General features: G+C 38.1%; 1 protein-coding gene across 1 annotated transcript in view; it reads left to right on the top strand.

Annotated features, from left to right (window-relative positions):
• Positions 1–14,267, top strand: part of MAP2K6 (mitogen-activated protein kinase kinase 6) — a 151,165-nt gene extending 136,898 nt beyond the window's left edge. The window contains exons 11-12 of the mRNA XM_021002626.2: positions 4,654–4,699; positions 13,444–14,267. Coding sequence (XP_020858285.1) covers positions 4,654–4,699; positions 13,444–13,521 — 124 coding nt within the window. The 3' untranslated portion in view covers positions 13,522–14,267. The remainder of the gene's footprint in view (positions 1–4,653; positions 4,700–13,443) is intronic.
• Positions 14,268–16,328: the final 2,061 nt, after the last annotated feature.

Genomic DNA, 16,328 nt, shown 5'->3' on the forward strand with positions numbered 1-16,328 from the left:
ACAAGGTAGCACTTGGGATACAATGCTTTAGGAACACCAGGTCAGATCTGGGGACCCAAAATGCCACCTGTTGTGATCCACTTCCAAGGCCTGATTCTTATCAGCTTCAATGAGTTAAATATTACTTTATGTTTGTTTGCTTTTAAGATGGATGGTGATGATGGTAAGGGCAGGGATCATTTAACATTATACTGTTGGAGCTCCATTTAATGATTACTTTTATATATTTTTTTACAAATATAAATCCAAACATACTTTTCCAAACTTGTTTTAAAATTTTGGCTTGTCAACAGCTTTTTTTCTTTTTTTCTTTTGAGACTATCATTTTTTAAGATGCAGACTCTTTGGGGGTGGTGGTCTTATTTAGATGGTGGTTTTAAGGACTGTGTCTGGGCTGTGTTGGTTAATGAAGAAGTAAAGAAATCTCAAAGATTTTGCCAAAAGACAAACAAATGAGATTTCTCAGTAATGGCAGTATGAGGTTCCCTTTTCTGCATAGAGCACCAGGCCTAGAGTCAGAAAGATTCATTTTCCCAAGTTCAAATCTGGCCTCAGATACTTAGTAGCTGTGTGACCCTGGGCAAGTCACTTAACCCTGTTTGCCTGTTTCCTCATCTGTAACATGAGCTAGAGAAGGACATGGTAAACCACTCTAATATCTTTGCCAAGAAAACTCCAAATGGAGTCACAAGGAGTCAGACATGACTGAACAAAAGCGACAACAACATTAGGCCTCATGCACAGAGATAATACTACTGAAAATCAGAATCTCAAGGCTGCTAAAAAGAAAAAAAAAGCCAGACTGCTTTTCTGCTTCTTTGAGGCTCTTATGACATTAGAGAGGTACTGAACATAAATCCAGACCTAATGTACCAGATGGACTTTGATCCTACCCATCTTGTTATACTAAATTTTAGGCTAGTGTATTGGAAGCCCTCACAGGTGCATATGCTTTCCAGCAGTAGGTGAATGGTACCAAATGGAGTCAGTCATATTCTCCATCTTAGCAGGCAGGGAGTAGAGACAGGGCATATTTATTTTGCTTATGACAAATGCATGGTTACAAAGGCGCAATATGTTTTTATTCTGCGGATGCACCAAATAGTCCTCCTTGGAATCAGCCAGGGTGAGTTCAAATAGGCAGAAATCCTCTGGTCAGCACAAACACCAAACTAGCAATTCTTTAGGCAGCAGGAAGCCGTTTTTTAGTGTCAGCTACGGTCAGGAGCATGTGTTGTGGCATTTGGAAGAGGAATTAGAGCAGTTAACTAATTGCACGCTTGGAAATGGCAAGCCACTTGAAAACTCAAAAGTCTGAATCAATCCCAACAAGAAATTGATGTAGCTTTGAACTTGACAGTTGTTATTTTATATTGAATTTCAAGTGCTTCCCATTAAAGATAGAAAGTTTGCTTCCTATCCCCTAACCTTATCTTGAGTACTTTGCCATTCTTAGTCCATGTTTTGAAGTCTTATAGATTTAAAAGACAAAGAATGGACTATATTAATGCACTAAACAATGTTGGTTTGCTATGTTAGTGTTTTCCGTATTAGTAGGCTATGTAACACTTACAGTAAAACTCAACTTGCTAATGAGGGGCTAGGAGACAGAAAATACCCGGTTGGCCAACATCCTCTATTTCCTGAATGTCTGAGCATCCCTCTACATGATGTGTCTGTTGTAGTTCATGAAGGCACTTCTCTTTGAAGCACTTATTGGATGCTTTCCACGACATATTAATTTTAAGGCCTGTTTAGATTTCATATGGGAAATTTCCCATAAACCAGCTACTCAGGAAGTAAGTAGATACGTCTTTAAAAAAATTCCCTCTACTGAAGGAACGTCATTAGGTTCTCCTAGCAAACCAGAGAAGAAAGTTGCTTATTTTTGCATTATAACTATGTAACAAAAAACATGAAGTCAAATGGCACTTCTGTGTTGGAAAGTTATCATATTGTGGCACTTTTTGGGAAGTGTGATTTGCCTGGTTTGGAGTCTTAACTTTGTTAGACCATGCAGAAAAGTCAAGAATAGAAAAGTATCCTGTCCTAAATAAGAAGATTCCACACATGGGAGAGTCTAGTGATTGACATTAGCCTGACAGGTTTCTAAGTGTTCAATGTAAACAGAAACCTCATAAAACACCAATTGAAGTTTGAATTCAACCTTCGTATTTGTGATTGTATTTTTCTTCATTGACTCGGTTCCCTCCTCCCAGCCTCTCAAGTGTGAGTAATCTACTTTGTGATGCTTAAGTTTATATAGAGCATTAGTCAGCTAACTTAGGCTGCTACAATATTAGCTGGTTGGATCATAGCTATAACATATATACATTAGAACAGTGACTTGGGGATCAAAGTATTTCCCTGTGTTTCTTTCTCTGTAGGACAGCAGGGACCTGGTCTTTGAAGGAAATGGGGATGGGGCTGGTGGTTATAATGGAGGAGGAAGAGGAGGAGAGTTACTGAGACAACAATAAAACTGACTAGAAAATATTTTGCTTGCTGCATGTGTGACCTTGGGCAAGATATTTCACATTTATGAGACTCAGTTTTGTTTTTTGAAATATAAAGGAGGTTGGGTAGACGAAATTATTTCCAAGCTCTCTTCTTGCTCTAGATTCAGTGATCTATGCCATCAATTTTGGGGCTTCCATGGGCCAAATTTGATCTCACAGTTTCCATTGATATTCATTGTTCTAAATTCTCTTCTTTTTTGAGCCTCTTAGAGGTCTTTTAAATGACCATGTTTCTTCATAACTCCTCTTTCTCCCTTTTGGTGTTATCAGGCCACTTAGGTGGTATAGGGGTCATATCCAGATTTTTAGGTCTCTTGCTTCTGTGAAAACATGTATTGTTTATAATTAAAGTTCAATTACATCTTGGTTACTGCAGCCTTAGCCAGACAGGTTGTTTTCAATCCACACAGTATATGCTTTTGAGAAGCAGGGAAAATGGTGTTACTATTGGCTGCTCTGCAAATGTTTATGTTGCTTCTTTCTTTCTGCCCTGTAACTCAAACTTTTGTATCCAAATAGATTTTCTTTATTCTTTCTCCTCTCATTAGAATGTGAACTCCTTGATAGAAGAGATTGCGGGTTTTTTTTTTTTTTTGCCTTTCTTTGTTTCCCCAGAGCCTATCACAGTGCCTGGTACATAATAGTGCTTAATAAAAGCTTCCTGACTGACTTGTTAACTGACTATATGGGTCTCCTCAAAAAATGTCGTCTCTTTGTATTGTGTTCTTTTAATCCTAAAACCAAATTTTGTTAAAATGTTTTTAGTTTAAGCAACAGAATCTGAGTTGGAAGGGAATTCAGGGGACATCTAGTCCAACCCTTACTTGAACAAGAATATCTTCTACATCATACTCAACAGGTAGTCATCTGGTAACTGTTTGAATGCATGCAGTGAAAGGGAACCTCTCAAGGGGACATCCTGGTTTTGAATAGTGCTAATTGTTATGAAGTGCATCCTTATAGCAAGCTTTGGTCTGGATTTTTTTTGGTTTGTTTTTATAATTTCTAATCATAGTACCTGGTTCCGCCCTATGAACAAATCTAATTTCAATCTAATTTTTCTTCCATATGATAGCCCTTTATATTCTTGAGGTTGGCTGTGTCATATCCCCCTAAAATCTCCTCTTCTTCAGACTGTACATACCTAGTTCTTTTAGATGATTCTTTATGTCATAGTCTCCAGTTCCTTTACTATGTCATTTGCCCTCTTCTGGACATGTTCCATCTCCTCAATGTTCTTCCTAAAATGTGGCACTGGGAACTGAACACAAGGCCCCAGAAATGGTCTAATTATGACAGAATACAATAGGACTATCACTGCCCTCATTCTGTGTCATGTGTCAAAGTGAAGCCAACTTTTTCATCACTGATATAACAACATGGACTGATTGAGTTTATAGCTCTTTCATTAACCACCCTTTCCTCCTTTTTTCACAGGAGTCGCTATTATGAACTGAGCAATGGATAGACATGGCTGTGCTTGTCACAAACTAGTGCATTCTTGTTCAGTTTGACTAAGAATAATTGCTTCATTATTGACTGAATATACTTTTTGCCTTGGCAATTAATCTGCCATACATAAGTTCCATTGCCTTGGAAATTTAATGGGTTAAGCTTGTTCATAACTCAGATGGACTACATTAGTGACATGCAAAAAGGAAACATTTCTAGGACACCAGGAGAAAGTAGAAGTAATAGTGAACAGACTAGTTGAGACATAGTGATCCCAGAGTTTTAAAATTACTCCATAGCAAATGTAATCTTAAGATCCCATTGCCAAACTGTAGTTGTTGCAGAAAGTTGTGGGTGGTGAATTGAAAGCAAACTCTAGAGGAAAGTAGATATATTTTGATTTATAATGACTGTAAATTTGAAGGGCAAACTTTTATGTCATAGGTATGGCATCTCCAAGGAAAGCATATGTATTTTCTTTCCTTGAACTCATGTCCACTCTTGATTTAAAACTTGATTTAAAAGTTGAATGGAAGAGGCAAGTCAACATTGGAAACCTATGTTTTCAATATTGTTTTTCAAGTTGGTTATGTTTAGTCTTCTGCAGGTTCTGAAATCCCAGTCTAGTGAAAATGCAGATGGTTTCTTGATTTTAATGTGTTTAATTTTTCCCTTTTTTAAGCTTGAAGAAGAATTCCAAAGAACGGCCAACATACGCAGAACTTATGGTGAGTATTGTTAGTAGTATAAACATGTCCAAACTAACATCTACTGAAGGTTAAATGACTCGAATATAAATTATAACCAAATAATATTATTGAAATAGTGAATTCACCAACACATGAATGCCATTGATTGATTTTTTTTTAATGAAGAGTTCAGAGCATTATGTTTTATTTTTGGTCTGAGTACTGTCTCTTGTATAATCTTGGCAAAGATCCCTTAATTACCATTTCTGGCTACTTTTATGGGAAACTAACAGAGTTATATAGCATACAGTTAAATTTGCAAAGTGCTTTGAGATCTCTGATACCCTCAGATTCAGAAGTGCTAAGAATTTTACATTACTATTGCAAGAGGAATTTTAGACTTAAAAAACCCCCAGTTTCTTAAAAAGTGGTACAAGAGATTCAGAAGGATGGATATAGATTGATTGTTTTGGGTGAAATATTAACATTAATCAGTTTTGTTGGGAAAAAAAACTCTGTTTTTTTATTTCTGGACAAATATTTATTTCTTCCTTGGTTAGGGATATAGTCCCTCTCCTAGAATACTGCTAGCCTTAAACAAGTTTGTTGAAACTTCATTAGAGTGCTATTCAATGAGAATTCATAATTTACCTTTTTTACTAACTATAAAATAAAAGATTTTCTCAGCAAATTCAAAATGTAAATAAAATCTTATCACAAATACTTAGTTTACCCAAGAAAACAGACTTTTCTAGCACTTTCGGAGTACATGCGTAACCATTAATCACAAAGAAACCAGGATGACTCATTTGCAAAATTTGGCATTAGTTTTTTATATGTTTAATGATAATAGAAATACTTTTCTTTAAACCATATTTTATATTTCAGAATATTCACTAATTTAGGCATGACTTTCTTGGAATTTGTATGTTAAATTCTGCTATTTAGATAGGATGAGAAAAACATGACCCAATTTTTTGCTAATAACCCAATTATTAAGTAAGAAATGAGATTTTTCATTTTTGCCTCTTTTCCCCCTGCTGAGACTACCACATGTAGAGTGCTAAAGATATTGTTCCTGGAATTCTTTAAACAAATGGAGAATAAAGTCACTTGGTGATTTAAAAAAAAAAAGGTGCAGATAATAATGGTGATGATAGCTTATTTTTTTATATAGTATTTCTTACAAAGTGGAAAGCTAGTTGGTATAGTGGTTAGAGCACTGGGCCTGGAGTCAGGAAGACCTAGTTCAATTCTGTCCTCAGATACTTAACTAACTGTGTGATCCCAGGCAAGTCACTTAAACTTGTTTGCCTGTTTCCTCATCTGTAAAATGAGCTGGAGAAGGAAATGGCAAACTACTCCGGTGTCTTTGCCAAGAAAACCCGAAATGGGATCACAAAGGGTTGGACATGACTGAAACTACTGAACAACAAAATCTTACAAGGCACTTTCCTTGCAACAGCCCTATAAGGTAAATAATGAAAGGATCATTATCCCCATTTTACAGATGAGGGAACTGAGTCTCAGAGAGCTTAGCGTGACTAAGATTGCATAGCTAGGAAGTAGGCCAGCTGGGATTTGAACTTAATCTCCTCATTCTAGATCCAAGAAACTGATGAGGGAGATGTTTGAGACTGGCAAGAAATCATGGAACACCTTTCAGTTTCTCTGGTTTAAGCTTAAGATTTAAATTCTGGCCAAAGATCCAACTATGCTGTTTCAACTGAATTGTATTCACTTCAGTTGGATGACCCCAAAAAAAAAGAAAGAATTCTTCATAGCTTTGTGACCTGAGAAGGGATAAATGGTCTTACTCTAGCCCTGAATGACCTTAGCTTTTCTCTTTGAGTTCCTTCATCATCTATTCATTTTTTCCTGGCCCTGAAGGTAGTCTGGGCCCTCGTTCCTTCAGTGTTTTAGTTTGTGCAGAATTTTTGCCATCCCCATTAATGAGGTAGCTCCCAATGCTTCAGAACTCTAAGAGCAATTTTACATTGAGGCTAAGGGCTTGTGATATGGTCCAAGAGACAGGGTGATTCTTGAAAAAATTTCATTCTCGATGTGACCTTTTCTTACTCCATTTATGAGCAGTTTGATTACCTGGCTTGGGAAGCCCTGTTATCCTTCATATCCCATTTTAAATACTCAACAACAATTTTAATTGAACAAGTATTTAAGCCCCAAATAGGCATGAGACTTTTAATAGGATTCAATACTGATCAGAATTTAATTTTGACACTAGGAGTAGGCCTGGGGTATTATTTTGGAGTCTGAAATGCAATTTGAATATGATTTTGCTTTGACACCAGTTGTCAGGCAGAAGGGTCCAGTTTATTCATATGTGTCTGTGTGTATTTAAGGAGCAATGCATTTTCCTTCCAAGTGGCCTCTTATCATAAAGGTTCACTGGAGCACATTTGAGGAAAGATGTTTGGTTCCAGCTTAATACCCACTGGCAGCTGTGTTCATTTCTATTAAGCTACCTTTCCAGAATATCTTAACACTGTGGTATTTTATGGCTGACATATTAATGTTGTGAGGCCTTGTGGGTTTTTTTTTCTTATTCTTCTTATGGCTTTAGACTTTGCGGTACTGGAATGGACTTCTCTTTTAAGACCATAACTGCTCCCTGCTTTCCTGTGGAGTTGAGGTTTTTAATGGAAAATCTGAGTCCCAACTCCCTGACTCTAGCATTGGGAAAACAGATGCTGAGATACTATTGTTCAAGTTAGAAGACTACATGGGCTGAGAGGGAAGAATCCCTTTCCAGATGAAATGGAGCACGAACAGAAAGCACTAACAGTTTGCCATTTCCATCTGATGCAAGGAAAATAGGGGTGCTGAGTTGGTTTGTTTTTGACTTTCAGAAGACTCCAAATTCCTTTCTTCTTTACTTGGATTGAACTCAGGAATTAACAAATAGGTCATGCTCCCTATGACCCCTAAGATAAATTATCTACACTTTCAAACTATTATCAGTTGGCATGATTCAGTAGGATTTGCCTCCAGGAGATGATGGTCAGTAAGGATGGGTGTTTTGGGCTAGATCTAACTCAGGACAATTAAATGATTTAGGCCTGGGGTTAGAATTCCATGAAATACTCGTGGACCGCAAAATGCAATAAAATGACTTTATTAATCACAACGGATAAAAAGGATACGATTCTCAAGGTTAAAGAGGATCCTTATTCGAATAACATGCTACTCCCTTCTGCCACTGCATTCACCACCAGAATCAATGTTAGATCAGAAAGCAATCCCCACAGGATGGTAGGCATGTCACTAAAACCTCTCAGTTACCAGCTCACCATAAGCTAGCTCTTTTACACCTTAGGGGGCAGGGAAGTCAAATCAATTATTCAAGCCTCAGTCCCAGGCCAACCAAATCGCAAAGATGTCCCTCTTAAAGGAAAACCAGTCTATCTCATACAAAATAGATGGTGTTCTTATCATATCTCATCCTTTATGGTAAGGTCCCCAAATTTTCTAGGTGACCTACCACTAAAATAGAAAATAAAAGAATTCAGACTTCATAAAAAACACTGGTAGAAGAGCTTAATATAAATAATAAAAATGCACAACAATACAATCTTCTAAAAAGTAAACTTCATACGATAAAGGTAATGTAAAGCATGGCTCAGCGTAAGCCAGTGATGTGAGAATAACCATTATGACCAGTAGCAACACCAGGAATATCAGAGCTCCAATTGATAATAGTTCCAACATAATCACCAATCCCAACCACAAGTACATTGGCAGAGTATTTAAAAGGTTTTAAGATTTTACGTGCTATCTCTCCGAGGGACTAAGTTCACACTGGGACTTCTCCCATTGAATTATCCACCAAAGGTCCCAGGCACACTGGTCAAAGCCTCCTCTTTCCTGGGAACTCCAGAACAGGGGGATGGTACTAAATTTGTGGCCCTTCAGAAGTCTCCCCTTTTATCTCCAAGTTAGATGGAGTCTCCCTCATCTTCATCTAGGGACTCAAGTTATCACCCAATTAGCTAAAAGATCTCTGTTCCTCTAGGCAAATTCTTGCCTGCTACAGGTATAAAAAGACAATTTCATCTACTCTATATCACTAAAAAGCAAAATTGTTGTTATTCAGTCTTGTCTGACTCTTCGTAACCCCATAGACCATAGCACACCAATACTGTCCATGGGATTTTCTTGGTAAAGATACTGGAGTAGTTTGCCATTCCACAGAGGTTAAGTGGCTTGCCCAGGGTCACATAGCTAGTAAGTGTCTGAGGCTGGATTTGAGCTTATTTCTTCCTGACTCCAAGCTCCCACTTCTACAGGCTGATTATCTATTTTCTTGTCCACCAAGCCTTGTTCCAAAAGGCATACTCCAAGGTCCACAAGGGAAAGAATATTATCATTTTCTATCCACCTAATGTGGCAGTGAGCACAGTGCTTACTCCTTGAGCTTCTGTTTGTGTGCACATCCCTACTTGTCTTTCAGAGCCGCACAATTGTCCTGATCAAACTTCACCAATTGATCTACCTAGGCCTGGTATAATTGTGTCAGGGAAAGCCCATAGCTAAAGGATGATGCCATTTAGGTGGGGCACTACTCAAAAGCTAGGTTTTAATTGCGCCTGAAGCAGCTATATCATAGGGAATTGAGTGTCCTCGTTAGGTAGCATAAATCCAGTCTACCAAACCCATCTCTTTGGAAAAAAAATTCACCCCTTCCCTCACTGGCTCCTTTCAGGGAACCAGCTGCAGAGATAATTCATCTTTGTGTATTCAAATCTAAAGAACTCCTCATTTCAGTCATCTAAGCAAAAACAAAACACATTAATGCTTTTTTCCACTTTGGCATTGATCTATTTTTTAAAAATTAATTTATTTAATTTTAGTTTTCAATATTCACTTCCATAAGATCTTGAGTTCCAAATTTTCTCCCCATCACTCCACTCCCCTAACCCAAGACAGAGTGTAATCTGATATAGGCTCTACATATACTTTCATATTAAACCTATTTTCACATTAGTCAAGTGGTAAAGAAGAATTAGAACCAAGGGGAGAAACCACGAGAAAGAAGAAACGAGAGAGAGAGAGAGAGAGAGAGAGAGAGAGAGAGAGAGAGAGAGAGAGAGAGAGAGAGAGAGAGAGAGAGAGACAGAGAGACAGAGAGAGAGACAGAGAGAGAGAGAGAGACAGAGAGACAGAGAGAGAGACAGAGAGAGAGAGAGAGACAGAGAGAGAGAGAGAGAGAGAGACAGACAGACAGACAGACAGACAGAGAGAGAGAGAGAGCGCGAGCACAAGCAAATAATATGCTTCGATCTGCATTCAGTCTCCATAGTTCTTTCTCTGGATGTGGATAGCATTTTCCATCATAGGTCTTTTGGAGTTGTCTTAGGGCCTTGCATTGCTAAGAAGAGATAAGTCTAATAAAGTTAGTCATCTCACAGTGTGGCTGTTACTGTGTACAGTGTTCTCCTGGTTGTGCTCACTTCACTCAGCATCAGTCCATATAAGTCCTTCCAGGTTTTTCTGAAGCCTGCCTGCTCATCATTTCTTATAGTGCAATAATGATTCCATTACATTCATATAGCAAAGTTGTTCGGCCATTCTCCAATTGATGGGCATCCCCTCAATTTTCAGTTCTTTGCCACCACAAGAAGAGCTGCTACAGATATTTTTGTACATGTGGGTCCTTTTCCTATTTTTAAAAACACCTTGCTGCTAAGTTATAAAGGCATCTGCACAGGGCAGTAGGAGTTCCTTTAAGACCTCACTTGTGCCAGCTCCCCATAGACTGTGCCTTTTGTGCTTCAGGAGCTAGGGAAACCAAACCTATAATTCAAGCCTGAGTCCCCTGAGCCAACCAAATCCTAAGAATTGCCTCCTTTCCCCATTTGTGTGCCAGCCCCCACACAAAATAAGTGGTGCTTCTACCACAACAGGTGCTACAGTGGTTAGTGCTGGCAGGCTATTGCTGGTGTGTGTGTGTGTGTGTGTGTGTGTGTGTAAGATGATTGGTGGGACTGGGTGCAGATGTACAGTTATGTCATGGTACCTTAATTTAGAGGTTATGCACAGAGGTTGTGGTGATGGTGGGTGAAAGAAGAAAGTAGGTTGTGCAGCTGTTGGGTGTCGTACAGCACATGTTGGGTATCTTGTTGCCATACAACACCCCATATTCATGATGGTATACTCTCACACCATTGTGTTATGTCTGTTGCATCCTGTGTATTGTGGGGCCTCCTAAAAGGTAAAGGAGAATCTCCTTCATCTTGCTTCTAGCACCCTACCTCTCGAAGTCTTAATTCCAAACCATGAGCTGGTAACATTCAGAATGCTTTGTTGTCTCTGTTATTCTTAGCCCATTGCTTGCAGGAGAAATGGGTTCCTTCCCAACCTTTAATAGCCTTAAATCCCACACAAGAGGGCGAGTCAGACTTTCTATTTTGACAGTAACTGCCCATGACTCTGACTTCCTCGGTTTCCCCCTCCCCTTGTGGTTCCTACAACACTTTTCTAGCCTGTGAATTAAAAAAAAAAAGGTAGAGAGGAAAACACACCCAGACTGATTTTGGAAGAATGACTTCAAGGCAGTTTGTTGGATTTCATGCCCAGACCTCCTGAACAAAGAGACAGGGTGGGGGCTGGAAGGTGTAGATTTGCTTCAGGAAACAACTTTCATTTGCCCCTCATCTTAAGTACTCTGAGAAAATTTCTTAAGTGTCTGGAAAATGTAGAAAACCTCCTGCCACCCAGTAATAATAAAAATGATTGTAAATAACTTGGTTAGTGCAAGTTGACATATGAGCGCTTTGTAATCCAGAGGGTGGCACTGTATGTCATCCCTGGGGACCGATATCAGGTGGCTTAGAGTCCTACTGACCCTAGTCCTCAGCTTCATGGAAGAATGACTTCTACTGATGACTTATAGAGATTTCCAGGCTCATAGCCAGCTGTTAACACAGACTAATCTCATTCCTCTTTGGTTTGCAGACTAACAATACCCAGAGTGATTTTGGAAGAATGACTTGAAAGCAAAGTTGTTGGGGGACCACTGAGGGACCATCTACCTTTTCTGAGTCTGGCCTTTTTGTTCTGTTTTTCCTTCACCTGATCTCTGTGCTGTTTCTAAAACTTCCTTGGGCAGGCTTTGGGTTCCCCACAAGGTGACTCACTCTACCCTTTGCTGTCAGGTTTAAAATAAGTATAATGGGGAAAACCTCCCACCAGGCTATGTGAAAGTTGAAAGCTGAAATCTCAAAAGTAAGGGAAACATGAAATGACTCAACTATGCCATGAAGCAAAAGGATAACATTTTTAGCTCCTTAAATTGTTATTTAAAATAATACCAGCAGACACTCATGATAGAGATCAGAAGTTTTTTTGGTACCTGAAGAAAAATGGATTCTGTTAAGTAATCATTTTATTTGGAATGGGATAGGAACATGTTCCTTTTACACAGAGATGCAATACTCACATTTTGAAAGTAGTACACTTAACCAGGAACATAACTGAGCTGTCAGAGAATTGTAGCATTTGCGTACACGAAAAAATCCTTAACTTTTCTTCAGAACTGTTATACAGTTTCCTATGTGTTTGTTCTTGGGGAGATGTTTTTCTAAGGCCAGATGTTTTTCTAAGTTCTGTTCATTTGAGATATGAAATGTCTGAATATTTGTTTTTTACTTTTCAGTCTCTAGCCTCTAAAGTTGTTTTAATCCCAAAGACACCCAGAATGTAGGCAAAATACATTTCTTCCTGGAAGGAAAGAACAGCCTTTTTCAGGCATGAGTACAAATAATCACTATTGATGGGATTTGACTAGTACTTTAGTATTACTGTAAAGTCAAAGGTTTTACCAGTTCCAAGGCAACCTAGATTGCCTCTCTGTCAAGGGCAGCTTTAAAAATTTAATAATTTAGGAAATTGGTTTTCTGGCCTCTCACCTTTTCCCTGAGGAAGTCTAAAGGGAAAGGAAGGAAAGAAGGAAACATTTATTAAATACTTACTACTGTATCTACCAGGCACTGTGCTAAGTGCTTTAGAAATATTTTCTCATTTGATCTTCACACCTGAGCTCAAAACCAGCCTCAGACCATTACTAATTGTGTGACCCTGTATATATCACTTAACCTCTGCCTGCCTCAGTTTCTTCATCTGTAAAAGAGGGGTAATAATAGTAACTCCCAGGACTATTGTGAATAGAGAATAAAATAATATTTGTAAAATGAACTGGAAATCTTAAAGTACTATATACATGCTATTATTATTATTATTAATAAATTATTATTACTTATGAATGCCTACTATATGTTGGGCACCATGTAGTAACGGCAGAAATATTAATATGGCCCTAATGGGCTCACATAATCAACTTCCTAACCAAGTCTACATTTTTGGGTTTTTTTCCCCTAAATAGTATTTTGTTTTTTTCCCCAATTATATGTAAAGATAGTTTTCAACATTCATTTTTGTAAAATTTTGAGTTCCAAATTTTTCTTCTTCCCTCCCCTCCTTCCTTTTCCCTCCCCAATAGCAAGTGATATGATATAGGGTATACATGTACAATATGTTAAACATATTTACACATTAATCAGGTTCTGAAAGAAGAATCAGAACAAAAGGGAAAAACCACAAGAAGGAAAAAACACAAAACAAAAACAAAGTTAAAGTAGTATGCTTTGATCTGCATTCAGACTCTATAGTTCTTTCTCAGGATATGGTTACAAGTCTACATTTTTGTTAAACTGCTATGTAAGTGGCTAATACTGATGATATATATTTCTGTTTTTTTCCCCCAGCAACATCAGTTTTTCACTCTGCATGAATCCAAAGCAACAGATGCAGCATCTTTCGTAAAACTGATTCTTGGAGACTAAAAACCATTGGACTCAATCACTTGGCCCTCCTGTGGATTGGTGGGTTTAGGGGGTGGAGCTTCTTCACTAAAGCATCAATAGAAACTCGGCATTGAGATGCTTATTTTTTTAACCCTGCCTCTCAGAAGGTTGTTTGTTTATTTTTTGTTCATTTTTTTCCTAAAGGGATCTTGGAATCCATAGTGTATAGAATGAACTGTCTAGTCAGATGAATATAGTAAGGCTCAGACTTTACAACTTTGAAAAGGTGATTAAATATTTAATGATATGTCACAAGACTCCTTAACCTTCTCAGCCTTTTCCTGTTCCTCTCCAAGGAGAATACATTTGTCTGGGTTAATAGGTGCTATGGTAGTTATGAAGTCCTATGTAGATTTATATTTTGTTCCTCCTATTATTTTAATATTTATGTTTAAATGCTTGATTTGAATAGATTCTGTTTTATGTGAGGGAGATCTTGTGAAAGAGGAGGCTGATATGTCAATATTTATAGGGCTTTGCAGGGGAAAGGGTTAAATAACTTTTGGGCTCTAAAAGGAACAATTTAATATGCATCTTTAAGAACTTCAATAACAATTTTTTCTTTCCAAGAGCCTATTCCAACCACTGCTGCTGCTGCTGCCATCTTCCCAAACACCTTATCCAATACTGGGTATTCATTAACTATTCTGTGTGATGTGGTAAAGTATCCCAGTACTACTTTGTCCAACTTTGGAAGAAGTAAAATCACTTTATCATGGTTCAAAGTGGAGACACAGCTTGCTTCTCATGGCATTTATGACACTTTTAACATGATTGTGATATATACCTACCCCCCCCTGCAGAAGGAGGGCATATATGTATGTGTGTGTATTTGTTTTTGGTAGACTGTGAGTCTTGCCAAGGGTCTTCTATTTATATTATTCTATTTCAGTAAGGATGATTACTTATCAGTGTCTTGGGAGACCGGGGGGAGGGATGTTATATATCCAACTAATCAGGGAACTGGTGCCTTCTTTTGGTTCTACTGTTCTGAAGAGTGTATGCCACAGGTATTATTTCTTCATCTTCATGGCTAGTGTAGTGTTTTCTATTCTTCTCAACCCCTTGCTCATTGGAGGAGTCTCACCATTAATTATTTATCTTCTTAGTGGAGGGGTTCTATCAGGAAAAAATTTAGGGGCGTCTTGTGGTTTCTTGGAGAGGATGAGGAGAATCAGGGAGAGAAGTTTGTTAGTACCCTTGTGCTGACTCCCAAGTTTTCACAGGCCGAAAACAGGATGAAGCCTCTTGCTGACAATACATAGTCATTGGACACAGGAAGCTCGTTCCATTGGAACTCTCAGGAGGGTACACAATCTGATTCAACAAGTCTAATTCTTTTCTGTGGCTGCCTCTGGATCCAGGTTCTATGATGATGGACTCTGGGTAAGACCACAGAATGCCAAAGGTTCCAGGTAAACTTCAGATGTGCTATAACATGGGAACTCCTATTGGTCTTAGAGATAATTCTCATCCAAAGCATACTCCTGAAGTATGAGGACATCTGGGGTTTTAATTAAAAGGGTTGATCACAATTCTCACAATGCTGATCATCACCTAAGCAGTAGGAGGCAATGATTTGTTTTGCTATACGTTTGGAAATGGAAGTACAACTAAATCTTTTGTTGTTGTTGTTGTTTTTGTTGTTGTTTCTTTGGTCTCTTTCACTGTTGCCTTCTAAGTGCAGTAGTGTTTGGTGCATGCAAGTGCCATGCTTCCTTGTGTCTGCTTCATGTGAAAGAAGATCTCTCTCCTACTACTCTAATTGCATCTATACTGAAACTGTCACCAATATATTTGTCTGGCTTTGGAAAAGGAGCATTGGGCCAATGGATATATAAACATACTTTCTTCACCTTTTTCTGTGTCCCCAACTTGAGAAGTTATTTCTGTGATACCCTGAGAAGAAGTGGGGAAAAAAAGACAAAATATCACCATACACCCAGGTCTGCATGTTTTCATTTAGACAGAGGTCTGTTTATTCTGCTTAGTTGAAAACAAATCTATCAGTCCTTATGGCTTAGAATAGCCTTAAATGGTTCTGCAAGCAGGGACAAATGTCTTCTTATAAAAGAGGAGGCTGAAGCATATGGTCAGAAAAAAATGCTTGTCTATGTTTATTATAGCTTATACTGTTTCTACCTTGTGAGAATATGAACTATTGAGAAAAAAACAGAGGACATTGCCTAGAAACAGTTTTGATCGCATCTTTAGGTAAAGAGTGAAGGTTTGTTTTTTTTCAAAACAAACAAAAAAATCCATCCAGAGTTATCCAGAAAATGCCTGAGTCAGGCCTTTCTCTACAGTTCTGGCTTTACATATACCTACATATATGTATATATGTGTGTGTATATATACATATATACACATGTGATAATTATATATGTATACAATACATACACATATGTATATGTAAAGCAATATGTATGTATATGTGGTATACACACATATATGTACATATATAATATTTGTGTGAAATATACACATATACATGTAGAGTCCCTTATATATAAGCACTTGATTTATGAATAATCCATTCATACAAATGGGCCGTAGGGGAATCCATGCATGGAGGCTCTGCCCCTCTATGAAAGCAACCTCCCTTTCCCCTGAATTGACGTATGAGAGGTACCTTTAACAAATATTGAATCACAGAATCCTAAAGTGGGAAGGGATCTCAGAGGCCATTGAACCCATTCCATTTCTGCTCTAGCATTCTCTCTACACCGTACTTGGTAAGTGGTCTTGCCATCTTTGCCTGAAGAGGTCTGGTGAAGGAGAGTTAA

This window comes from Phascolarctos cinereus, unplaced genomic scaffold, assembly GCF_003287225.1.
Source record: "Phascolarctos cinereus isolate Bilbo 61053 unplaced genomic scaffold, phaCin_HiC Scaffold_5;HRSCAF=322, whole genome shotgun sequence".
In the NCBI taxonomy this organism is placed as follows: Eukaryota; Metazoa; Chordata; class Mammalia; order Diprotodontia; family Phascolarctidae; genus Phascolarctos; species Phascolarctos cinereus.